This window comes from Varanus komodoensis, unplaced genomic scaffold, assembly GCF_004798865.1.
Source record: "Varanus komodoensis strain SLA01 unplaced genomic scaffold, ASM479886v1 scaffold8, whole genome shotgun sequence".
In the NCBI taxonomy this organism is placed as follows: Eukaryota; Metazoa; Chordata; class Lepidosauria; order Squamata; family Varanidae; genus Varanus; species Varanus komodoensis.
Window position 1 is genome coordinate 22,165,221 of NW_025336481.1, and position 26,477 is coordinate 22,191,697.

Here is a 26,477-nt window from a genome sequence, read left to right on the forward strand (position 1 = left end):
TATTTTACTAATTCATTAAAACCATATTTAAGCTTTACTTCAGTTATGCTGGTTCCAAAGTTATAGAGCTTTGTGAAAGCCTACTAAAACATTTTAAAAAGTTTTATATTCCTAAACCCAACTTATTTTTTTCTCAAGGATTATTAATAGATTTTAATAATTTTCCTCACTTCACATGAGTATAATGATCCCTTCAGAATCTAATACACAATTACAAGATACTGTATACAATAATTGCAAACATTGTATTTAAGATGTGCAGAAGTAATAATTATTGTGAACTGTCTAGAGAGCTGCAGCTACTGGGTGGTACAAGAATAAATAAATAAGAGAATGATCCGTTTATTTTAGTTAAGTGACTGGGCAGAAGGCTGCAGGACTACATATTCTTTTCACACACAGTCTCATTTCTTCAGGACAGTGTCTATCCACCTGCCTTAACTCCAGTAGACTGTTACACCATTAGCAAGTTGCCTGTAGGTTAAGTGGACTAACATGTCCACTTAACCATTTTTTTAAAGATTTTTTTTTTTAAATTGCTGTTCAGTTCCAATTCCTGGTTAAGAATTTTTGTTAACTTTAAACACAGTTAACATCAGTGCCAACAACAGTTAATTCTGATCTTGTGGTGTGGTTAATTCTGATCTTGTTGCCTTGTGGTATGCTGGGGGTGAGGGAAGACAGGCCAAGTAGCCTGGTAATCTTGAACTGATAGTCATCAAAATTGTGGTGGAGTAGGGACAGGTGGCAAACACATCTTGCTGCTGATGCTCAGCTGTCACTTCATTAGGAAAAACTTCAGAGATTGGGAGGAGTGAGTGTGCATGCACAGAAGTCAAGCTACTACACTGAAAAGTGTTTTTGGAGATTAGCACTTGGGGAAATGCTCTACACAGTAAAGTTTGGGCATACATGTGGCCTTTACATCTTAGGAGATTCCATGTACAGTTCCAAGTGGAAAATAACTGAAACTACAATAACCTGGTGTTGTTGAACACAGGATGGTGATTCTGAACATTGATATAATATTCAGTACTTACAAAAAGCTTATTTTTGGCTGCCACCATTAATGTACTTCCATTAGATGACCAGGAGCAACACTTCACCAATACCTCCACATCATCCTGGTATTCATCTACATTTCTGAAGAGCCTTCCTATGTCAATAGTTTTCATTTCATTTGCTGAATGGGCAGACCAAAGCTTTAAAAATAAATTAAATAAACTCTTTAAAGAAAGTCAATATAGTAGACAACAGTAATTATAACTAGTGATTTGGAAAATTTCAGAACTACATTAAGAAACAGTGACATTAAAATCAAGGAACTAAATTAATGTCAGTTATTCCACATCTAGCTTATTTGGGCTGATTCAACTCTAATATTTTACCAAATAAGGAAGACAGCAACTAGATTTTGAGAACGCATTTTGTGATTGTACATAACTAATGGTTATCAGCAAAATAATGAGGGTTTGGATATTGCAGGGATCCTTTTAGAAGGCCATATAATTCTATGCATACATGCATATGCCCTTTGGAATTCCTGTCAAGTATATTGCTGTTCAACAGAGTGGCAAACTTTGCTCTTCTGCAACTGTGTTCTCATGTGCTGTACTTTGATTTCCCCTCACAGGAATGAATACAGCAACCAATACACTTTTGCTCTAAGGGCCAAACCTGGTTTTTGCCCCTGGCATTCCCAGCTTTTGAAAACCAGGTGTGTTCCTATCTGCATACTTTCACCTGATGTTCTGCTTTTGGTGTCAGTGAACTGGTTTTTATATCGAAAGAAGTCTATAATATATATTTAAAATGTGTCACTTTTTATTGTCCACAGTTTGTGAAAAACAGCAACACTGATTATGTTTCGGCTTTTCACTGGAAGGTTGTAGCAAGAGTAGGGCATTGTTTTGCAATAATTAAGTGAGGAGACAAGTTTCAAGTATTTCTGAACATCTCAGACATATCTGTAGTAGAACCAAATGAGATGGTAAAGCAACTTTATACTATGAGAAGTCTTACAATATATATAAAAGATACATACAAGTTCCACTATGAGCACAGAGTGATAGTGATAGGGTTTGAGCTAGCAAGGTACAGGAGTCTAACCACTTCCAGACTGCCCACAATGAATGAAGGACAGATACAAAACATTGCAGAGCTCCTGTTTGGAAGGTATTTCCCTGAATCTCTGGAACTGCAAACTGCCCAGACAACTTTGGCTGTGGAGTGGTATAGAAATTAAAGAAATGAAAATAGGTACCATGGGCCTGACCATGTTCCTTGTTCTCTCTAAATGCTTTTCCTAACCCCTAATAGCCATTCATTATCTCAATGGAAACATCTTTTTCAAGCTGTTGAGCAGTCTCACCGCATATCAAAGCAATCAGATTGTCATTTTAGTGTAGTTTAGCCATCACTATGCAACTGCATTTTTGTATAGCCAGGACTGCATGAACAGGTCCTTATATCTTTACAGTAACACCTGCTTTACCATTCATCTCTTTTATCCTGTTCTTTTTCCTCTAAGGGTGTAGCACTAAATGGGCATGTGCCAACTCTACACTATAAGAAGAAAAATGGACATGGCACATGACTATAATCTTTGCTTCAGAAAAACTTTGTGTTTCAAAGGATAAATTCAAAAAGTGTTTCAATCTTTGTAGTTAAGACTCTCAAAGCATACCTTCACTGTTCCATCTGCTGAGCAACTAGCCACATACTTGTCATCCGGTGAAAATCTGCAGTGGGTAACAGAACTTCTGTGGCCAAACAATGTATTGCGACAGTAGTTTTTGTTCAAATCCCAGAGCTGTAGAAGGGATTGAGGGAACCAAACACATTTAAGAGTTGATATATTAAAAAGAATGAAAGTTCCTGGTTCCCTGCCCATTCCTGGAATGGTCACTACATGACATAACAAAAGTAAATAAATAATAGAGAGAAAAAAAATGCAATTTGCAATTTTCACTATAAACAGTTTCCCAAACCAAATACATTTATGGTAGCCATGTTGGGGCAGCATCTTAAGGCTTTTCTTGTGTTATTTTGCATTTCTTTAACCCACAATGAGCCCCAGTACTTGTCATGCAAACCCATGTGTTACAAAGGCTAAACAACCCTTGTATAGACCTAAACAGATCATGGGTTAACCAACCATTTTTTAACTCTTGCATTACCCATGTTTGTTGGGTTCCCCAACAAAACAAGCCTGAGAAGGGGTTACATATTCAAAATGGTGTCTGCAGCTCTAACATGGGTTCAATAGAGTAGGCTGTCTTGTCATGCAACAGCCCTTACACATTCTCCAGATTTTGGACACAAGGATATTTTGACTGGGTGAACAGAAGTTTGAGTCTGTTGTCTGTTTTCTTCCCTTAAATCTTTATGCCTACTCATACAGTACCCAGAAGTTTCTGAACTGCTTTCTCCCTGTCACACAGGAGGAGGAAAGGGAGCACACAGGCCCAAGGCTCACCGTCACTTCTTTCTGCTCATTTGCAGTATGCTATACTGTGTTTAAGTTGGCATGGGAAAATGGCAGGTATCCACAGAAAAGCTGCATGGTCTGGGTGCTACTGCACCTTCTTGGGTGCTCTCCTTTATTGCAAAGAGGAGTATATACCCTCACTACAAACCATGTATTGAAAAATTATCTATTACAAGCAGAAACTATATTTATTTTATTTGAACTCCACCTTTGTACCAACAAAAAGGGATACAAGGCAGAATACAAGCACAAATAAAATAGATCAAAACAATAAAACAACTAGTTAAAATGTAATTAAAACCTAAAAATTAGATAAAAGTTAAAACAAAACCTAGCCTAACAGACCTACTTAAAGGCCCAGAAGCCTTGAATAAAGTGGCCTTTGTCTGTAGATGGAAAGGCAACAGAGAAGGAACGATCCTAGTCATCCTTGGAAGGTGTTCCATAGGCTGGGAACTCCAAAAAAACCCTTCTCTTGAGTAACCACCAAAATATGCCTCTGAAGGTGGTAGTAGTATGCACTTCAGCCATTAATAGGGTTTTTATTGGTCATAACCAGCACTTTGAATTCTGCCCAGAAGCATGGTAGCCTGGACACTGGATCTATAATTGGACATGGAGTTCAAGTTGGAATATGAATGCTTTCTGCAGAAAAACTGAATGAAAGAGGCATAGATGAAGCAGCACATTTCTAATTTCCTCTTTTGGATTAGCAAATATATTAACATGCAGAACCCACATGACCCCTAGTGGCTAAATTTAAGTACAGCAGAACCTTGCATATTAAGTTCACAGAATTGCTAAGAATGTTCTAATTACATTTGTAAAATAAGATTATTTTATTATTATGCCCACCTTTTTCTACTTACTTTGATAAAAGTGTCATTTGAACATGTAGCTAGTAGGAATTGGTTATGATTTATATTATTAAACTGGCAGCAGTTGACCTGCTCTGCATGTTCTTCAAATAAATACACAAGCTGGCCTGTTCTTGAATTCCAGACCTAGAAATAATGTTATACAGTAATTTAAATATATTGTTTTTCTTTAATGCACAGTAGATATCTAACAACCTCTCTGAAATAAGTTTTCAAAGACCAAAATTCCTGAACACATTAAATTTCATGTGATCTTTACATTTTAACAACTGTGGAAATTGGCAAGTGATTTGTCTAACCAAGAGCTTTAGGTAACAGAATGAAAAGCAGCACATCTTTCATCATGTAAGAAAACTAGTTTTCTAGACCAAGAGTGGATCCTATTTGGATTTTAATAAACCAGTCAGCAGAGTACCACATAAGAAATTATTACTAAAATTGGAGAAGACAGCTATTAGTTAGATGGGGAGGACTCCCAGCTGAATAGTGAAGCACATGGTCTGCAAACAGGAAGCCCCAGATTCAATTTCTAGCACCTCCAGTTAAAAGAACTAGGCAGCAGATAACAGGAAAGATTTCTGCCTGAGATGCTGCTGGTCTGTCTAGAAAACACTGGTCTGGACCAGCACACAATCTGTTCCTATGGTCCAGTTGGAAAAGCATTCACTAAATGGAAATTTATAAAGTGTTCAATTACAAGTAAAATTTTAGGAGTGTGTAACTGAAATTTTCAGATGGTCAGAAGGCACTGCTAATGCTGGTACTACAGGGAAATACAGTGAAATACAGCCAGACAACCATGAAGTGGAAAATTATGCTTCTGGAACAAACAAAAAGATTGTTAGTAACTAAAAAAACCAACTGTTGAAACCAACAGTCACAGGATTAGGGCACAATCTTACTGATTGCACTCTCAATGCTCCTAAGTCTCTGACTCACAAGCACTCAATGTAGAGTAAAAGCAGCAGCAGAAGCAATCCCTGTCTCCCTCTGCCATTCAGATAGACAGGCATTTTCAATCATATATCTGAGGAAGTTTGGAGGTGAACATAAGGATACTTTGTATCCTGGCAGCCTCTGCCTTCTCTCCTTCCCTACCAACTTCCCCTTCCAGATCAATTTTCCAGCTTTGGAAAAGCAGCTGGTGCAGCCATTCCACAATGGTTGCACATCAATTTTTTAACAACAATTTGCCATGTTTTTGGCTGAATCTTGCTCTACATATTTGTAATCACCTCTTTCAATGTATCTCATGGTTTGCTTACGGTATTCTGTGATTGCATATTGTAAATCATTGGAATGACAGCTAGAAATACCCAACAGATTATGGCCATGCTTTACACTGTACTGAGTTCCTTGATGCCCTTTACAATGGAGATCACTAAACATGTTTTGAGATATACTTGACATTCTGTACAAAAAGTACTTCTCTGATCCTGTGACTGGACCAATTCTAAGTGATTTACCTATTTTAATTTCTGAGACCTGAGGAACTTCTTGTAAGTAATTCCCTCATTCAAATTTTCCTTTAACCATAAATTCATAAGTAAGCCATTTTGTTCTTAGCTTCAAGCCTCCCTCACTTTAATATGGTGATAATATTAGTATCTTATGACAATAGATAATGTACTTGAAAGTGATCTGAACTCTTAGGAGAAGAGCTTACATAAATACTAAGTACTACCATTAGGCCTGCAAAGACTGAGTACTGATCTTGTTAAAACATTTGAAAAAATGAAGCCAATCTTGAGAAACCTGTATTAAAATGGATTACATTATGAGAATTGTTAATAGCAAAGTGAAATGGGAGTGGTAGCCAATCAGAAAGTTAATGTCTTACTATTATTACTGTGTTACATTTATTTCCTGCCTTTCTTCCTTCTGCAAGGCACCCAAGGTAGTTTATAAAGTTCTTTTCCTCTCTATTTCAATCTCATAAAGCAGCCTATGAGGTGGTTTAGGTTCAGTGACTGGCCCAAACTCTCCCAGTGAGCTTCATGGGCAAGTGGGGAGTAGAAACCAGGTCTCCAGAGTCCCAGTCTAGCACTTTTAACCACTACACCACACTGACTTTCTTATTCACATTAAATATAACAATGATGAAGATATCACATTTCTATGTGGTCATATCAGACTAGAAAAATCTTGTAACTCTTTAAAATATTGACCTATTTGGTTTCAGAATTTTACATCCCTTTTATAAAAGAGTTAGAATTAACTTCACTCGGAGATTGAGAGATGGAAGGAGTGTCTGTTCATGCAAAAAGTCTTTCTAAATGGAATAGTAAATTTGGATGGAATCCATCAAGTTTTTGAAAAGTGTACTTCAATAACCTTGAATGTAAAAAGACTGCACAGAGGCTGCTTTGTTTTGGTCTTCCTTCTTATAGATATGTACAGGATTGCACTGTTAATTTCTCAGTAGGTATAGTTAAAAATAAAACTAATACTTTAGCTTGAAAGGAGGAAAACTGGCTTGCGATTGTATGTTTACCTTTACTTTTTTATCCACAGAACAAGTGGCAACAAATTTGTCATCTGCTGAAAAAGCACAACACAGAACTTCATCATCATGTGCTTTCACTTCCATAAGCTTTTCTCCACTTTCAGCTTTAAATACCTTTAAATACAATTAATCATTAAAAAGAAATACATTAACTTTAAATAAAGTATAGCATTTATTTGCACTGTTCATGTTATTGAACTTTTGCTGGTTCCATCCCCCCATGCCCCCCCAAAAAAAAGTAAAGGAAAAACAGCTTTCCAGTCATTTTCAGCAATTTTAAGTGAAACTGGCATATTCCACTGAAGGATATATAGATGATACATGTTCATCGACCAATAACTTGCAAAGTTTCAGGAGAAATTAATCTTTAATATGTAATACACAAAAAATCTAGTAGTCCACATAAGGGAGCAATTTGTTTAGAAGCTAAATTTAAATGGAAACTTATAAGTTGGAAGACTACAGCCAATTATAGTTCCATGTAATTAACATCAACTGCCAAAGGGAGGAGATCAGGAAGAGTCAAAGCTTAAAAATTAATGAGATTTCAAAGTGTTTTTCTCCTTTATGGTTATTTTAAAGAGAGTTAAAATACTACGTTCCATACAATGCTTTAAGATAAATGCATACATTACATACTATATTGATTTGTTATAAACAGATTCAAAAGTGATTATAATATTATAGTTTAAGATCTAGTTAAAATTAAACCATATACACATGATACAAAGAATCAGAGAGATAATGTAGGAATGATGGTAAAAGCAAACAAAAATCTGTGGCACCCTGAGATTAAGAAATACAAGTTGAATTCATATAAAAGGAGTGAACAATGTGTGGCTCTCTAGTTGGTTTGACCTACAACTCCCATCATCCCTCATTATTGGTGATAGCTGTTGAAGACCAAAACACCTGGAGGGTCACATTTCTTCTCCACTGAGAAATAGAAGTTAATCGTTTCTTAATTAGGAGAATGAGCAGCAGTGAATGTATGGCTCTTCCTCTTCCACATTCTTTACACCTATAGGTAACAAGCTAGAAACTTTTGCTATTTATTCACAGGAAACCATGGTTTGCTGTTTTGTATGAATGTGGAAATTATAGGGTCTAAACCTATTTCTCCTAAAATACAGCCTCCCAAGATTGTTGCCTCAAGGTCTAAATCTGAAAAGAAAGAAGAGGTGGGAATGAAATTTTTAGCTGAAATGTCAAGTCCACTAGGCCCAGAGGCTGATGAGAACCAGACCATGTCTGATTCTGTGGGAAACATACAGATCCCTCATTCCCTGCAACTGCTAGTAGTGGTATAAAAGCAATCTGTATCAATATGTGCAGATTCTGTCTCCCAAACCATCATCATGTGTAAACCTTGGGGATGAAAAGGTTGTGCACTCCAATATATAAAAAGATAATCTTACCTGTAATGTTTTATCAGCTCCACATGAAGCTATTCTTTGTCTATCCTGGGAAAAGCAAGCATGGTAAACTGCATCTGTGTGTGGACTCACAACCAAACGGTACATATTCTTTATGGAGGTTTTATTCCTGCATTTTTAAAGCAAACAAATAAATAAATAGGACAGCATCTTTACTATCTTCCTTCAGATTATATAAATTCTTTCATTTTAACAAATCAGCACAAAACAAGGTGTATACATATGCACGGCTTGTTATGCAAACAGTTTTGGGTTTTTATTTCACATATTTAGGGGATACATTTAACACATACTCTAGGCCATATTATAACACTGTTTAGAGATGGGTGGCAGACACTAACAGATAATGTTTCAAACTGCTTTCTTTATTCAAAAAGAAACTTCATGTTGCTTGTTAAAAAGCATCACCAAGATAAAAACTATTTCTCGCTGCAGAAGCCAGCAGGAACCTTGGAAAACTGTCTCTATTGGCTATGTACCGCTTAGCTTGGCTGAACAGAGCCCACTGATTTTAAGAAGTAAATGATCATCTGATAAAAGTATAGCTTTCAAACAGTTTCAAGCAGAGCTTTCAGTTGTGACCAGTGAATATATAAGAAATTGAAAATATACAGAAGCCCACAAAAGGAGTAAAACATTTCAATGCAAAAGTGCCTTCTTTCCTCCATGAGAAGCTGGTGACAGTGCTACACCCCAGAAATGCCAACTCAGCTTGTAGGCAGCTCTTCTCACAGACAGCACCAATATTACCTATTCTGACAAGTACGTCAACTATGTGTTTGAAATAGCTTTTCGGGTCAGCCAGGAAACTCCTGGGAGGAAATTGCTTGCAAAAGTGTTGCAAAGTTTGCCCTGCAGAAGAACCTCTAAAGCATCTTCTAGAAGTGCACCAACAGATCAAACTTTTGAGTCACTAGATGAATTCCTGTAATAAAAAGGAATTAAGAAAACAGCTGCTATCTAGTTTGCGTATGTCTCAGCTCCTTCATAACACTTATTGTTTATCCCATTCATTTAATTGATGGATTAAATATCACTTCACATATATGCTAATTATTTTTACATAGTTTACAAAATCAGACATATAAATACATCACAGATTCTCATCAGTTAAAATGTTTAAAGCCAAAACTCAAAGCACAACAATTAATTAGGTGTAATACAGAGATAGCTGTGCCCACAGCCAGGAATGAATCAGGAAGGAGAGGAAGGATGAAAATGAACACCAAGAATAGGTAAATTGGGCCCCAAATAGAGAAACTGCACAATGGAGCATACAAGCTGGCTGTAACCAATATAATGCCAGGGTATGTAAAAAAGTGAAGCAAAACAAAAAGCAAAAGAAAAGTGTTTGTTATGTAGAATGCAAAAATCCTGGAAACAAATGCCCAGTATGGAATGCAGATAGATTCCTTCCCTTACTTATCAACCAGTGATGAGTGAATATTTTATAAGAAGTAAGGAAATTAGTAAGAATATCAGAATGATAGAGAGCAAGGTCAAGAGGAGAAAAAAACTGGCCTTAGTTTCAAGTCCTGAGGCAAACCAAAAGGGACAAAATTCTCCCTCTAGTTTGCCTCAGGTGAGGTGGTAGTGCTAAGTGACTAAAGGTAGGAAAAGCCCAAACCAGTGAAAGCAATGACAAGCAAGTTAGGCAACCATCCTTTCCCTCACTGTTTTGCTGCCCCCATGCCCCCTTGAGCATTATGGCAATCCCCTGGCTCAGTGAGGGCGAACCTTTGGAGACCAAGTGCCCAAACTGCAACTCAAAACCCACTTATTTATCACAAACTGCCAACACTACAATACAACCTGAAAACTGAAGTTTTAGTATAGAAAAAAAACTCACAGCCAGTCCAATCATATATTTTCATGCACACTTTGCAGTGCACTGACTGGCCATGCAAAAACTCGGACGAGTTGCGGCTAATGAGTCATGATTTGTGACATCATCGCCTGGCACCACTACTCCTTTTTTGAGCATGCACATGGACTCTATGTATGCTGTTATCCGATGCTCGACTGCTGGGGCAATGCTGGGGCGACTTGGCTCATGTGTCAACAGAGAGGGCTGTGTGTGCCCACTGTGGCATGCGTGCCATAGGTTTGCCATCACTGCCCTAGATGTAGCAGGGGCTAAGTGTCTCAAATGTAAGAGTCTTGTAAAAAGCCTGAATAAAGTAATATCCACATATAAAATATTTTAAAGCAACAAACCCAAAAACTCTTGCTATGTATATATATGCATCAACCATTTTCCCAGTCTATAGAAAAATGTGGCAAGAAGTATTTCTGCATATACCAAGGCCTTTCATTCTGGTCCTCAAAGGCAATTTCAGTAGCTAATTGCCATAGAAAACTTTCTGCACACATCTGTAAGACATTCACGCACATATTCCATGGATTGTGATCAAAGGTACAGGGCATTTCAAAGTATTTGCTGTTGCTGATTTTGTTACTAGTGTTGTGCAGGAAAAAAATGCATCTGCTTACATCCATTCCACATAGAAAGATCCTTTATTAAGTTCTCGCTGAGCTTGTAGTTTTGCTTGTCGATATACCTCAGAGCTTTCTGGCTGACAAAGTCCCAGCTGTACAATATCTAGAAAGGGTTGCCGCCCAAGTAGATGTCCATTTAAAGACAGAAATTCCTGGAAGTTTTCACGTGTAGTGGAACCCTGTGAAAAAGATTTGAACAGAAATCTTATTTTGCGTCTTTTTATATACTTTCAGAGGCTGCATTAAGTCCAAGGTGTCCCCAGTTGGGACATCTGAGAATCTGATATAGGGAGTAAAAAAATCCAATGAATTGTCAGTTCTTTGGATTTCAGTTTTTTAGCTCGGTATTGGCAGTGACTTGCTGTTAAGCAGGTCAAGCCAGGTTGCAGACTGGCCATCTTCTGCACATTTTTTTAAAAAACACTGCATGGAGTTTCTGGTTTCCAATTTGTGTAAATCAAGACCTTTCTTATAGATGGAAGTCCACTAGGAAAATACCAGATTTGGCCTGTTTCTATCACACTGGAAACAGGCATGAAGTCATCTAACTCTAGAGAGCTGGACTTCCAGTTTCAGCACATCCCTAATCCTCCTATGTTAAAGAGGAGACAGAACTAGATGGGCCTCTTAAGTCTTTTTATTGTAGATACTTCTCTTTCCCTTCACTATGCTGTCTCCCACACACTAACATTTTGATTGCAAGCTCCTTGGGATAAGAAACTTAGTTTGGCTTTGTTTGTTTGTTTCAAATTGCCATATAAAATGACAGTGCTGAATAGTGTTCTAGTGTATACCACATTTTTAAACAAGATTCCTTCATGTATTAAGCCAACTTTATGTTTAGGAATCAAGCAATATTTATACCCATCCCATTAAATAAAGCCACATAATGTCGTTATGACTGGTGGAAGGCTAGGGGAGCTTGCTAATTAAAATAGGAAACAAACATTAATTAGGATATGGGGACCTGCCAAAGATGTATTACTTGTTCAATACAAGCCATTTTCCAGAATTTGGAATAACCAAAAATTATCCACATTTTAAAGTATATAGCCATTATTATTATTATTATTATTATTATTATTATTACATTTCTATGCCGCCCCTTGCTGAAACCTCGGGGCGGCTTACAACACGATAAAATACAATGAAATACAATGGCACATAATAAATTACCATTAAATACAAAATACAAAAAATACATTGGTTTACAAATATAAGATTAAAATTATCAGTATAACTTAAGTAAATAAAAAAATAGGAGGAGAAAGAGAAGGAAGAAGAAGTTGCCCTGGCCAGATCATATGTTTTAACCATTCAAATGATGTTTAAATAAAAAGGTCTTTATCTGGCGCCGAAAAACCAGTAACGACGGTGCCAGGCGGACCTCTTTGGGGAGTGAATTCCATAGGCTGGGTGCCACCGCAGAGAAAGCCCTCCTCCGAGTACTTACTCTCCTAATTTCTTTCATGGAGGGTTCCCGGAGAAGGGACTCTCCCGCAGATCTCAAAGGGCGGTCGGGCATATACGGACGTAAGCGCTCGTTCAGGTAGCTAGGACCCAAGCCATTTAGGGCTTTATAGGTCATAATTAACACCTTGAATTGGGCCCGGGCTTCAATGGGAAGCCAGTGAAGCTGACGGAGGACTGCAGTCATGTGAGCATAACGCCCCGTCCCCGTCAGCAACCTGGCAGCTCTATTTTGCACCAATTGAAGTGTTCGGACCATCTTCAGGGGAAGCCCCACGTAAAACGCGTTACAGAAGTCTAGGCGGGAAGTCACCAGCGCGTGTGTCACCGTCGCCAGGCAGTCGTACTCCAGGTAGGAGCGCAGCTGATTAATCAGCCGAAGCTGAAGGAAGGCGTTCCTCGCCACCGCTGTCACCTGAGCTTCCAAAGAAAGCTCTGGGTCGAGGAGTACTCCTAGGCTGCGGACCTTATCCCTAAGAGGGAGTGTTGCACCATTCAGGACAAGGTCAAATCCACCCTCTCCGAAACCCGATCCGCCAACCAACAGGACCTCCGTCTTGTCTGGGTTGAGTTTCAGTTTATTTGCCCTCATCCATTCCCTTACCTCGGCCAAGCACCGGTTCAGCACAGCCACTGCCTCACCTGGATTAGTGGAAAACGAGAGGTAAAGCTGGGTATCATCAGCGTATTGATGATTCCGCAGCCCACACCTCCTGATGACCTCTCCCAGCGGTTTCATATAGATGTTAAATAGCAGAGGGGATAGAATGGAGCCCTGTGGTACTCCATTATATCTACTACTCCTCTGAAATGAAGTAAAAATCATATTAAATATAATTGTTCATTTATTATTCCATACCTTTTGATCTAATATTTCACTGTATTCAACATATTCATGAATCAAATGAGCAGGCCCTACCAATTCTGTTTTGGTTTTAATCCAGTCTAGTGAAAACATAAGAGCACAGAGTTCCTACAAGAGGAAAAGATAAAGAAAACATTACCATATACAAGTTATGATAAAAATGAACTAATTTCAACTGCAATGTTTCTAGATTCCTTCACAAAATGAGAACTGCCTTAGGAAATAATACAATTGTGCTCTACGGAACATTACACACACTTCCATTATCCACCTTTATGAAATGACTTACTAAATAATGTTTTTTCAGATTCAATCTCACATGAAGCTTAATCAATAATCTTTTTCTTAGTATGCTACTCCAAATTGTATAGAATCCAGACAGCTTGTTATTATTCAATTTAGCATGTGCCCACACATTAAAAGAACATTTGAATACTTGTCTGGTGCTTCTGCAATGGGTCATGGCAGGAGACATTTTCCATTTAAGAAGTTTACAGGGAAAAAACATATAGAAACAATTTCATTACAGAAACCAAAAGGCTTTTTCTATTTAATTGAACTTCTTTACAATGCTTTGTGAAAAAAGAAGCAAGATCCCAGAAAACAGTCTTCAGTTACATACAAATACATACAAAGCCAGCAATGCAAACTTACATTTTGCATACTGGCACTTGCCATATGGTAAGCCAGAAAATTACACCAGTACATGCAGTCCTCTTCTGATGGAGAAGGTATATTCTGCTTATAATACTGCTTATACTGATGAACTACTTTTTTATGCAGCGCCTAACAAATATAAATACAATTATTAAAATAATATAAAACCTCATCTACAATATTCAATTCTCCTTTGTTTAGTCATCTACTTGTTCAATTATAACTAGCATCTACTCTTTCTGCATTCAGGGGATCAAGATATATCCGTCTAACTCGGCTTTTTTATATTTATGTATTTGTTATATATATATGCCACCCTATTGCAAAAGCTTCAGGACGGCTTACATAATAAAATACAAATATCAATATAAATAAATTATAACAAAGTATCAACAACATAAACAAATCAACCCAATCTGGCTGCAGTTAAAAATATATTTAAAATACCATATTAAAACTTATTAAAATATTGATGAAATAAAAAGGTCTTAACCTGGCGCTGAAAAACATACAATGACGGCGCCATTCCATAGATGGGGCGCCACCACAGGGAAGGCCCTCTTCTGGGTGCTCTGCCTCCTAATATCTTTCACAGAGGGTTCCCGGAGGAGGGCTTCTGCTGCTGATCTCAGCAGATCAGCAGCAGAGGGCTTCTGCTATATCCTTTTAAGTCACCTTGGTTGGCTTCAAAAAGACACTACAGATATGCAATCAATAAGAAATACAAACAAAGCCTAATAATTTCACTCACTCCCTTCTCCAGTTAGCAGGGAGCCTGACTCACTTATGCAAAACACATACAAGTTGAATATTCAGCTACAAGTTATACATCTATTGACACTAACCACCTGTAGTACAAGGAATATATTTTGCATATTATATAAATCAGTTTCTGTCCTTTGATAGATTAATTATTAGAACATTAAAAGCATTAGAAATTAAAAAGCATACATACTTGGAGCTGACAGCGATTCTTCTCAGTAAGAAAATCAAGCTGAAGATCATGCAAATAATAAAGGAATGATTTCCCATTCCGATCACAAAACAAAAGAGATTTGTTAACAAATTCCTGTAGTATGTCTTCAGCTACCTCAGTCTCCATATCCCATAGAATACAGAATACCTAAAATGCATTTGGAAACAAAGAACTGGTGAAAAGTAGCAAATACAACTACCTACCCTAAGGTAATCCCTTTAGCAAACAAGTAAAATGTAAATCAATATAATCCACATGTAACTGAAGGAAACTAATGTGATCTATAACTATCCTGAAAGAGAACATGTAAGTGCTTTTTGAAACACCCTTACTTCTGAGCTTGGATTGATTCACTGAGGGGGGAGCAATACCAGAGCCTTCAGGTAAGCCATAAATGTGATGAAAGCAAGAGAGATTGGAAGTAAATATAGTTAAGGATGTACTAGTCCTAAAGAAACTTATATTTAAAGCATCAAATTTGTTGTACAAAGCTTTGAAAGGGTGCAGTCTTTCAGATCCATATTTCTGCAAATCTCCCCTTGTTTGCTTACTTCATTACCATGTCACAATTCCTATCATATCTTAAAATCAGGACAACTTGAAAATGTATTTTACCTTTGAAGGCACTTTAACATCCTTCTGAAGGACAGAAAGATCTGTGTAATAATCTTTAAAATCTTCTGGCAACATTTCAACACTTATAGACATTGCTTCATCAAGAGCATCATAATCATAAGAAGATGATTTCTTTATCCTTTTAAACTGTTTATTCTGAAGTTGCTTAAGGTAGTATTCCCAGCGATTGGGAAAGTCTCGTAATAATGCTCCTATCAAGGATACTACAAGAGGAGAACCTAAATATGAGAAAAGATTTAAGTAAAAATTTGAACAGAAAGGGGAGCCAGGTGTTTTTTGAAGTAGCTGTTGAGAAAAACAGACAGCCTCACATTTCTCTGAAAAGAGAACAAATCATAAAAGTGGTAACATCATGGATAAAAGATTATCCCAACATTGCCCAACTCACAAAAATGTTTGCACCATTTGCCATTTAAGAAGCAAGAAGTGGCTTAAAAACTTTAGGACTCCTAAGACTTCACAGTACTAGTTCACCTTTTTCCAACTAAAACCTAATCCATATGTAGTTAGTGGGAATGGGTACAGCAAATAGCTAGAGCACATGCTTTACATATAGAATTTCCTAGGTTCAATCCACATCACCTTCAGGCAGGGCAGAAAAAATTCTTCTCTGAAACAATGGAGATCCATTACCAATCAATGTTGATGACATGGAGCTAGATGGATCAATGGTTTGACTTAGAATATAGGAGTTTCTTATGTTCCTGTTCTAAGAATTTTCATACCCATTTCAGAATTGGGTGCTGTCTTTCTTCTGTCCTTTTAACAAATGCAGAGTGAAAAGTTGCAGCCTACCCCAGGTCCAATTGCAACTTTTCTTTGTTGTTTTGATTCCTTGGAGAGATAGAATACAATAAAAAAGGAGCTGAGGGAAGTCATATGTGCAGGAAAGTTTTTAAAATATGCTACAAAAAACTTGCAGTTCTTCCGATTTTTCTGGCCCTCAACTCCCATAATGCCTTAACACTTTCTATGCTGGCTAGGGCTGACAAAACTTGCAGGTCAAAATCTCTAGATTGCTACCTGTTGCTCCTCCCTCTATTCTACAAGAACCAAGACTTAACTCTGTGAGATCCTGGGGTAGATATGGTGGAATTATCAGAGGGGGCACAAAGGATGAGGGAATAGTGTTTTCCTCACATTTACCAGCCACTGAATTAGAGATTTCTCATTTTTAAACTCTCAGATTAAATGCACAGATTAAAACAATTCTGGGTAAAAGGAATTACAAAAAGTTAAGACAATGCTCTGAAGAAAGTATAACCTTGTCACTTTTTTAAAAATAGGAAAATTCAAATGAGTTGCTTAGGGTCTAGTACAGAGATGCACAACTTTTTTGGCCTAAGAGCTGCACTGGGCAACTGCCAAGGTATCAGGGGATGTACATCCATGGGCAAACTCAAAACAGTGAAAACAAACTGTCCTGCAACAGTAGGGAGTTGGACTTGATGGCCTCTACACCCCCTTCCAACTCTACTATTCTATGAAACACACACTCACATTACCACCTACATGCACATACCTCACATGCACTCAGAAAGGGCTTTCTTGTGCTAGTACTAGCAAGGGATGCCTCAGGCTTTTCCTAGTCAGCAATAACAAGGAAAACAATGGTGTGGAAATCCAAAACTCCCTCAGTCACACTGAAGAAAAAAAGCTGTATCTCTATTCTACAAGAAGTGAAAGTTTTTAAAAACTAAAATTTCAGACTGGCATTTGGTACAGATATATGTTTAAAAGTTCTTGTTATATTTGCTAAGCAGGGCAACATAAACTAAAAAGAAATTTCTTACCTTTGCATTCTCTCACAATACTATGAGCTTTTTCTGGCAGCTCCACTATTTCCATATTAACAAACAGGGCTAATATTTCAAGTGCTTTTTCATGTGTTAGTCCACTTTCCACAGGAACTTCATATTTATTACCTGCACACAGGATTAAAATTCAAAGTTAGAAAGGGTGTATTTAATGCATATTACACTGTGAAGTTATGTAGTGCTTAATTTTTTTTCATAATTTTAACCAGGGTTGGTTAAACAGTATTGTATCTTCTTATAGCTCTCCAAATGGCCACTAGCCATTTAAAACAATCTGTATAATTTTACATTTAAATACAGGTTCCCTGATCCATGGCTCCATGTAGGCAACAGTTTGTATAATGAGGATTCATGCATACCAACAGAAAGTAAATGGATTTGTTTACTCCACCATTTAAAATTGCAGGTCCGGTGTACTTATTCCTCACTAAGATTGGTGCAAAGAGCTACAAGGAAGGATTTAATGAGTTCTGTGCCCCAGTGAGACTTTTTAAAAACTCTCTTACCACTCGTTTCACTAGATGGGCCAGATACTTCTACTTTTTATTAATCAACTGATATCAGAAGTGTCACACAAACGCCTACAAAGTACTATATAATCACACTACAAGTAGCAGGTACCCACAAATGCTCTTATTTTCACATACTCTTAATGTACTGAGATTCTGTCTTGACACTATGGCGTCCCTGCACGGATGGTATGAATGCAACATAAATAATGCACAAAATGAGGAAACCAAAACGAACTATCAGGTAGCATCTACACAGAATCTTACAAGTTTCACTTCTTCTACTAATGTGGGTGTCATGATTAGAAGTTTTCCATTAAAGAGTTTTGTTTTGCTTTTTTAAAAAAAGAAAAATGGTTCACTATTATTAATATCACCAACACATTTTTTCCAATTTGTATTTTTACTATATGCACCTTTTACCTGATTCATGTATTACTTTAAACCAGGGGTCCTCAAACTTTTTAAACAGGGGCCAGTTCACTGTCCCTCAGACTGTAGGGGGGCTGGACTATAGTTTGAAAAAAATATGAATTCCTATGCACACTGCACATTAAAATTAATTAAAATTAAAATAAATTTAAAAATATTTAAAATTAAGATTAATTAAAATAATTAAAAATTAAAAAATAATTTAAAATGTTTGCTCTGCTTGCTTGGGCTGCAGCAGAAGCCCAAGATGAGGTGGAGAAGAGCATGTCCATATTCAAGGGACATGGCTATAATGTCTGTAATCGTGCTTGTGGGGCAAAGATGGGCATGATCGTGCTGGGGAAGAGACAGGCGCGATCAAGGGTGCACTTGGGGGGAGAATGGCATGATCGCGGGCACGCTCCCTGGAGGAGACTGGCGCGATCACAGGCACACTTGTGCAGGGAAGGTGGGCGTGATCATGGCCATCTCCCCCCTGAGCATGATCGTGGTCATCTCCCTCCTCCCAGCACAACCGCGATCGCACCCATCTTCCCTGCACGAGCGGGCTAGCAATTGCACCCGTCTCCTTTCTGAGTATGCCTGTGCCAGCTCAGAGCTTTTGGACTTGCTCAGAGATAATTTTCTCAGAGTGAGTTCGAAAGCTCTGAGGCGGGCCGGATAAACCAGCATGGCAGCCTAGATCCAGCCCGTGGGCTGCAGTTGGAGGACCCATGCTTTAAACTATAGGCCAAATGGTACAGGAAAATCAAACAGTAACTTTAGATGCTTCAGCATTCCCACCAACTTCCCACTATTTGCAGTGATCTATAATTCAAATATGTAAGATATATTATCTGGATTATCCAGCACACATTAAACGAGAAGCAAATGGTTAACAACTCAAGTCCTGTCTTCTTCCTATCTCTTTGTCCAATACACTTAACAGATCCTAAAGGCCATTTTTCATGTTTCTTCCCTATACAATGACAACCTCACTACTGGCATTAAGAAATATTCATAGTAGTAATGGAAAAACAAATCACGCTCATGTGTAAAGTACTATACATGAGAAATATGAAATAAGATAAGCTAAAACAGGGAAAGTGGGAACAGACACACACATCCTTACCAGTTACAGAGTCTGTTACGCTCCTGTCCCTACTGGTGATAAGAACTTGAAAATTACTGTCAAAGGCTTTTAACAGCCAGGAATCCCAAATGTCATCAAGCACCAAGAGAGACCTATTGCCCCAAAAAAACAAAACAAAAAAAAAAGGGGGTGGGGAGACAAACTTGGAGTCAGTATGCACATCTATTTTGAGAGGTTGCTTACAAGCTAAGAAACAACTGAACACTTAATTTTTGAAAGTACTGGTGCTAATTCTTGTCTGGGAAGGTTACTAAGCTGTCACAGTTTTTAAAAAATTTATTAAACTACATAAACAATACAATTAATATAACAATGAACATAATCATTACTAATAAGCATAATTAAATAATACAGCAATACCAATGCCACCTCCATAAGGCCCAACAAATCAAGTCACTTCATTTAAGATCATTCAGGTTGCCCCACTTTCCTTCCAGAATTGCATTGACTCTTCTGATGCTTCATACCCCTTTCCTTTTATTAAAACATATTCAATGAACAGTCTTCAAATATTTTCAAAACTGTTTTTACTTATCAAGCCTTTTTCCACTTAATACTGCAAGATAACTTATCATTAACAGTTATATACTTTCTTCTCTATTATATAATCTAATTTTATCCAATGAAATCTTATTGCCTGAAAACTTAGAAAAAAATCTAAAAATATATCCCTGAGTTATCTTTTTACCACTTTCATCTTTAACTAACCCAATTAAATTTTAAGGTTTTTTTATTGTGTGGCTCTAGCCAATAATCTCAAATTCTTATTACTAAATTCAAAATATTTCCTTTTTAAATATATTTTCTCTATATTTATTCAGTTTCAATATTTTGCAATTCTATTCTTTTAGCTTGAATTACTGTTAAAATATTTATATCCCTATTTTCTATATACTTTTTCTCCAATTCTTTTATTTGTCCTTCCAGAATCTTCATGTCTGATTCTGTCTTCTTAAATTATACGCTTCTTTAATGCTTAGCTCTCTTGCAACCGCCTACATTTATCCCAAAGCAAGCTTTCTTGACTACCTTCTCTATCATTAATCTTCCACTATCTCTATTAATTTTTCCATTTTTTCCATTCTATCTGTTATATTTTGTATTGCATTCGATTTATCTTTCACTTTACCTATTACCAAATTAACATCCTCAGTCATTATTAAAATCCCTTTTTCTTCCAATTCACTTTTTGGAAGAAAATAATCTGATTTTAATTCAGTGAAAAAACATTAATATATAGTTCTCTCCTCTCAACTCACCCTGTATTATCAAAAATCTATCCTTTTCATCTTTATTTTAAGCATTTTTGATACAATTGCCACTCCCTTTGACTTAGAACTTCCATATGCTTTCTCACAAATATTCAACCATGGTATCTTTAACTCATTCCTTTTTCCTTGATGTGTCTCTTGCAAAAATACAGCATCTTCTTTATTATAGCTTTGATTTTTCCCCTTTTAATCACAATCCCCAAGTCTTTAACATCCAAAGATAACACTCTTACAATTTTAACCATTTCAAATTTAAAACACACCCTCCATCCTTGTTGGTCCTTTGTGCACACCCATAAATATACTTAAACAAAAAACCCTCTAAAAAACAAACAAAGAAAAAATTATCTTAATCCCATCTCCAGAAACCCTACCCTTACAGGAAAAACTACCTTCCCCCTTTTCCACCTAGAATACGATCATTCTAGCAGTATCTCCACCTTCACAGAAAGGTGGCAGAAGCATGGGTCCACCCAACTTTGAATATCTACTTCCTATTGCCTCTATACCCCTATTATTTTAACCCATCCTTTTAAATATGTTCAATTCTTTAACTCTTTAAATTACTGATGCTATCTTTCCTATTTACACTTTATATATTCAAACTTCATCTAATATCATATTTAACTTATTCAAAACTAGTACTCAATTCCATTAGCTGTGGCAGTTTTATAAATAAAATAATGTTTTCTAGGTAATTTATGCTGACTAAACTTTTGGTGGCTGTGTTCACACATAATGCTAAATCAGGCTGCATGGTTACCATGTGGCATGATATCGTACCTTGGCCTGGGTTCAGACAGGCACGTGGTTTCCATGCACGAGTGGTTTCCACCCTCCTCCATTTTTCGTCCTAATGGCAGTTAGTATCCCATCAGCTCTCACAGCTGACATTCCTGCTGCCTGTGGCATCTGCCTCTCCCTCACTGGACCACTTATGCCCCTGGCTGTGGCCTCAGCCAGCTGCCTTTTTTTCTTGCTGCTCAGCAAAGCAACTAGAGTGAGCTGTTGCTCTAGAGTAGCACTAAAGCAGAACTCCCCACTGCTGCCTTGCTCTGTGCAAATGTTAAAGTACATCCATGCACACCCACCTCTCGCTTTCCCTCACTGTACTTGTATCCATGTCTACCCATGTGCAGAACTCACATAAGAGACTGCCTCCCCTCTGTAGCCCAGTACATGGAGGACATCAGCACATCTGTACCAGGGAAGGAGGCAGCATGTCCAGCCAGTAAGTTTACAAAAGGAATCAATCAAAAGGCTGTGAAGAAATCTATTTTAAATGGAAGTGGAACTATTAGTGTTAGGACACTTGTCATTTTAACGGTACATTAAACTTTAAAGAATATATGGAACAGCTAAAAAGTCTGAACCTGAATTTATCACTTATGCTCTTCATAATTATTCTGCATGTCTTTGATTTATTAAAGTCATTGCAACCTTATTCTTCAGCTGAAAAGAGTCCTAGAGCAGCTTATGGTCAGTATTAGTTATCTAATGGAGGACAGATAATCTTTCCAAAGTAGTTTACAATAATCAATAACATATAATAACATTGTACAAACACAATACTATATTAAAATGTGATCACACAGAGACAAGGGTGCATAATCAATAGTGAAGATAGAACACTGAGCTAAGAACCACAGCAAAAAAACAAAACAAAACTTAAAATAGCAGTTCCAGCTGCAACAGTTACAGCATTGAAATAATTGAACAGTCAACTGGAATAAAAAGAGGAGGAAGCCAAGCTTATTTACCTGGGGAGAATATTCTAGAAACACAGAGCTACCACAGTGAAAGCCTTTCCCTGGTACTTGCCAACCTAACAGCTATTATGATGGGAAAAAAACCAGGATCCCAGATGCTGACCATAAGGCTCAAGGACATACATAGGAATGCAAACAGTGCTTCAAATGGCTTGGTCCCACATTTTAGAGCCTTCTACTGGGTCTTAAATTGGGGTTGGAAATGAAAAGGCAACCAATGTAACTAGCACAAAATGAGTATGATGTGATTAGACTTTCTAACTCATGAATCTTTTGAACTATCTAATGGCAGCCCCACAAGACAGTTCCTGCTGTAAAGTGTACAATCTAAAAACGTGACACAAAGGAAAGTGGGATAGGGAGGGGGAGGGAAACAAAAACAGCAAACTCAGACACCAACTTGTTGTAATGAGTAAAGACAATGAAAAAGATCTTGACAGAAGTTGCTTAGAAACTGTACATGTAGGTAACTTTTCAAACAATATTCCTCAGGATCTTGTTAGAGGACAATCACTGAGAAATGTGCTAACTTTCTAGCTGTGTGCCCACCATTACTAAGCTTCCCTAGCATTAACAGCAGCAATGGCAAGCTGGGTGCATTCTAGGGAGCATTCTTTCTTTGTACAGGACAAGGGTTGGCGGCAACAAATCTGTCCGAGGCTGCACATGAACCAAGGCAGTACCCAGGAATCTTCAGCAAGTAAGTAAATTTGTAAAGGGTTCACCAGCAGTAAGAAATCTGAAATTTACCTACATGTAAGACAGAATATGTCTATAAAACTTTGTCTTCCAAATATCACTTATCTTCTTTCTAAATGTAGTTCAGGCTAAAAGTACACTTAATGACTATGTAAAAGAAACACAGGTCAACAGCAAGAGAAAATTATTGACAGTGAACTTGCATATGTATCCAATTCACTGATGGCTTTCCTTCACACAATGGAGAACTTAGTAGAAACAACATATCCAACAGCTTGAAAAGAAACATTTCAAGTTGACTTCAAGTGCAATTATCTCAAATATTACTGAGAGTACCTTGAGTATTTGCGCAACAACAGTAACCGAAGACGATCTTTAGCTTCCTCAATATTAAGTGGTGGCCTCTGTAAGTCCTGATCTAATCTCAGACAGAGATTTTGGAGTTTCATTAGCAGTCCTGCCTTGTCTTGTTTACCAACAGAAACCCAATGTACTCCTCCTGGGAAGCAATCTGCCAAATAGAAATAAAAATATCACAGTGAGCATAATTCAGTATGCCTAAACAAAATGAAATGTATCCTTATTATTCTGAAGAACACTAAAGCTATGGGAAATTCTAAGAACTGATGCTTAAGTTCCCTTGTGTTGCTATTCCCTACGCATTTGCTTTTAGTTTTGTGTCACGTCTTTTAGAACAGAAGCACAGAGCATTTTTGAGCCAAAGACCATATATCCTTTTAAGGCACCTTTTTGGGTACCCCTTTGCAAACACTTTTGTATAAACAAACCAATACATGCATGCATTCTCACATACAATTAGTCAAACCTGCCCCCTTCAAAGTCCCCCATACAACACATAGGCTTTTTTCTAAGTTTTTCTAAATGGATGCTTTTCAAAGCTCTAACTGCAGTATAGTGAGGCCATTTTTGAGGACTCACTATACTGCTGCAGAAAGTTAACCATTATCTCCCCAGCAGCACCTCCCTCTATTTTCCCGAAGGCAGCAATAAGACTTAAAAACTGCTGTACTGGCTCTAATCTAAGATTTCTAAAGCCTAACTGAAGCACAGGAGAAGGAGGAGAGAGACTGTGGACTAGAGAGTCTCTTCTCTGTTTTTAGATTGAAACCTGCAGGAAGGATTGACCTCTTTCTAAATGTATTTTTTCTTATATGAGTCACACTGAAAGCATTTTTGACTGAAGAGAGGGGTAAAAATGCTTAAAACAAAATCAGCTATTTTAGAAGGAATAGGCTGTTTAGACTCAAGAGAAATATGAATAAATACCTGACATATGTTTTACATCTTTCAAATACAAAATACATAGATCAGTCCTCAGAGTTTCAATAGAACTGTGGAGTATGCTGGGAACTGTAGGTCATTTTTCAGTTTAAACAGATTTAGGTCTGTATCCTTAAGTGTTCCCTCCAGGTTGCCTATCCCTGCCAAACACCACAGTTTGAATCAAAACCAAAATCGGAAACTATGGTCAGAAGTGGATTTCTAGTTCTACTTTGGAGGCAACCTATGCTTTGTAGTAATTTGTCAGAACTAAAACTAATATCTACATTATTACTAGAAAGTAACTACAAACACCTTTCAAAAGATTGTTATCACGCAGTGCTTCTGCTGCCAAAACAGACTTTCCACAGCCTGCCATCCCATAAACAATAACCCATCCTGGATCACTTTGTAACTTGTATAGTTTCTGTTGTATTCTTTTTGTTAGTTCTTCGCGAGTGACAAACACTACAGGTCGTTGTGGGACTCCACCTTCACAAAGGACAGTCTTAACTTAAATTTAGAAAGAGAAAACAGAAACAAAAAGCAATAGAGATTAATTTAAGATTAATTGTTAGCTAATTGTTGATGTTAACATATTACTTAGTACTATAACAACAGGTCCAATAGATAAACTGAACCCCTGTGATAATTTTTCTGTTTAGGCTACTGTTAAGAGTAAAATAACCAACAGGTGTTAGAGCGGGTGGTGGTGGGACAAGCCCAAGCACTCTTGGATGAGACTGATCATCTGGACCCATTTCAGTCTGGCTTCAGACCTGGGTATGGTACTGAATCTGCCTTGGTCGCCCTGTACGATAACCTGTGCAGGGAGAAAGACAGGGGGAGTGCGTCCCTGTTGGTCCTCCTGGACCTCTCAGCGGCTTTCGATACCATCGACCATGGTATCCTTCTGGATAGGCTAGCGGGATTGGGGGTAGGAGGCACTGTTTTGCAGTGGTTCTGCTCCTATCTCAATGGCCGATTCCAGAAGGTGGTGCTGGGGGACTATGGCTCTGCGCCATGGCAGTTATGCCATGGAGTTCCGCAGGGATCCAATTTGTCCCCCCTGCTATTTAACATCTACATGAAACCACTGGGAGAGGTCATCAGGAGGTGTGGGCTGTGGAATCATCAGTACGCTGATGATACCCAGCTCTACCTCTCTTTTTCAACTAATCCAGATGAGGCAGAGGCTGTACTGAACCGGTGTCTGGCCGAGGTAGTGGACTGGTTGAGGGCCAATAAACTGAAGCTCAATCCAGACAAGACAGAGGTCCTGTTAGTAGGCTGGTCAAGCTTCGGGGTGGGGGACTTGACCTTGTCCTGAATGGGACTGCACTCCCTCTTAAGGACAGGGTCCGCAGCTTGGGAGTGCTCCTCGACCCAGAGCTATCGTTGGAAGCTCAGGTGACAGCGGTGGCGAGGAGCGCTTTCCTTCAGCTTCGGCTGATCCATCAGCTGCGTCCCTACCTGGAGAATGACTGCCTGACGACAGAGACGCACGCATTGGTTACTTCCCGATTAGACTTCTGTAATGCACTCTACATGGGGCTGCGCTTGAAGACGGTCCGGATACTTCAGATGGTGCAAAATAGAGCTGCCAGGTTGCTGACGGGGACTGGGTGTTATGTTCACATGACTGCAGTCCTCCATCAGCTCCACTGGCTCCCCATTGAAGTCCGGGCCCAATTCAAGGTGCTGGTTATCACCTACAAAGCCCTTAATGGCTTGGGACCTGGTTACCTAAAGGAGCGCTTGCACTCATATTTGCCCTCTCACCCCTTGAGATCGGCAGCAGAGGCCCTTCTCCGGGAACCCTCCGTGAAAGATATTAGGAGGGTGAGTACCTGGAGGAGGGCTTTCTTTGCGGTGGTGCCCAACTTATGGAACGCACTCCCCAGAGAGGTCTGCCTGGCGCCGTTATTATTTGCTTTTTGGTGCCAGGCCAAGACCTTTTTATTTAAACATTATTTTAATTGTTGATGTTATTTATTGATTTTAAAAATTTTGCCAGGGCGTCTCCAGTATTTTATGCATTGTATGGATTCTATTTATTTATGATTGGAAGCCGCTCCGAGGCTTATGAGAATGGGGCAGCATATAAGCTGTCCAAATAAATAAATAAATAAATAAAATGTGTATAAGTGTAGT

The 26,477-nt window shown here is 38.1% G+C and overlaps 1 protein-coding gene across 8 annotated transcripts in view; it reads right to left on the bottom strand.

The window, feature by feature from the left end:
* Window positions 1-26,477, bottom strand: part of APAF1 (apoptotic peptidase activating factor 1) — a 51,055-nt gene that overhangs the window by 20,260 nt on the left and 4,318 nt on the right. For 5 of the 8 annotated variants that reach the window (XM_044454753.1, XM_044454758.1, XM_044454756.1 and 2 more), the window contains 14 exons: window positions 24,639-24,836; window positions 23,379-23,553; window positions 19,283-19,395; window positions 17,207-17,338; window positions 15,393-15,631; window positions 14,757-14,924; window positions 13,799-13,930; window positions 13,139-13,252; window positions 10,804-10,988; window positions 8,293-8,419; window positions 6,863-6,988; window positions 4,360-4,494; window positions 2,687-2,812; window positions 1,041-1,202 (listed from right to left, as the gene is read on the bottom strand). In XM_044454753.1, coding sequence (XP_044310688.1) covers window positions 1,041-1,202; window positions 2,687-2,812; window positions 4,360-4,494; window positions 6,863-6,988; window positions 8,293-8,419; window positions 10,804-10,988; window positions 13,139-13,252; window positions 13,799-13,930; window positions 14,757-14,924; window positions 15,393-15,631; window positions 17,207-17,338; window positions 19,283-19,395; window positions 23,379-23,553; window positions 24,639-24,836 — 2,132 coding nt within the window. Of the gene's footprint in view, window positions 1-1,040; window positions 1,203-2,686; window positions 2,813-4,359; window positions 4,495-6,862; window positions 6,989-8,292; window positions 8,420-9,060; window positions 9,236-10,803; window positions 10,989-13,138; window positions 13,253-13,798; window positions 13,931-14,756; window positions 14,925-15,392; window positions 15,632-17,206; window positions 17,339-19,282; window positions 19,396-23,378; window positions 23,554-24,638; window positions 24,837-26,477 lie in introns of those variants that run through there. The other 3 variants (XM_044454760.1, XM_044454759.1, XM_044454761.1) reach the window with 3 other exon arrangements.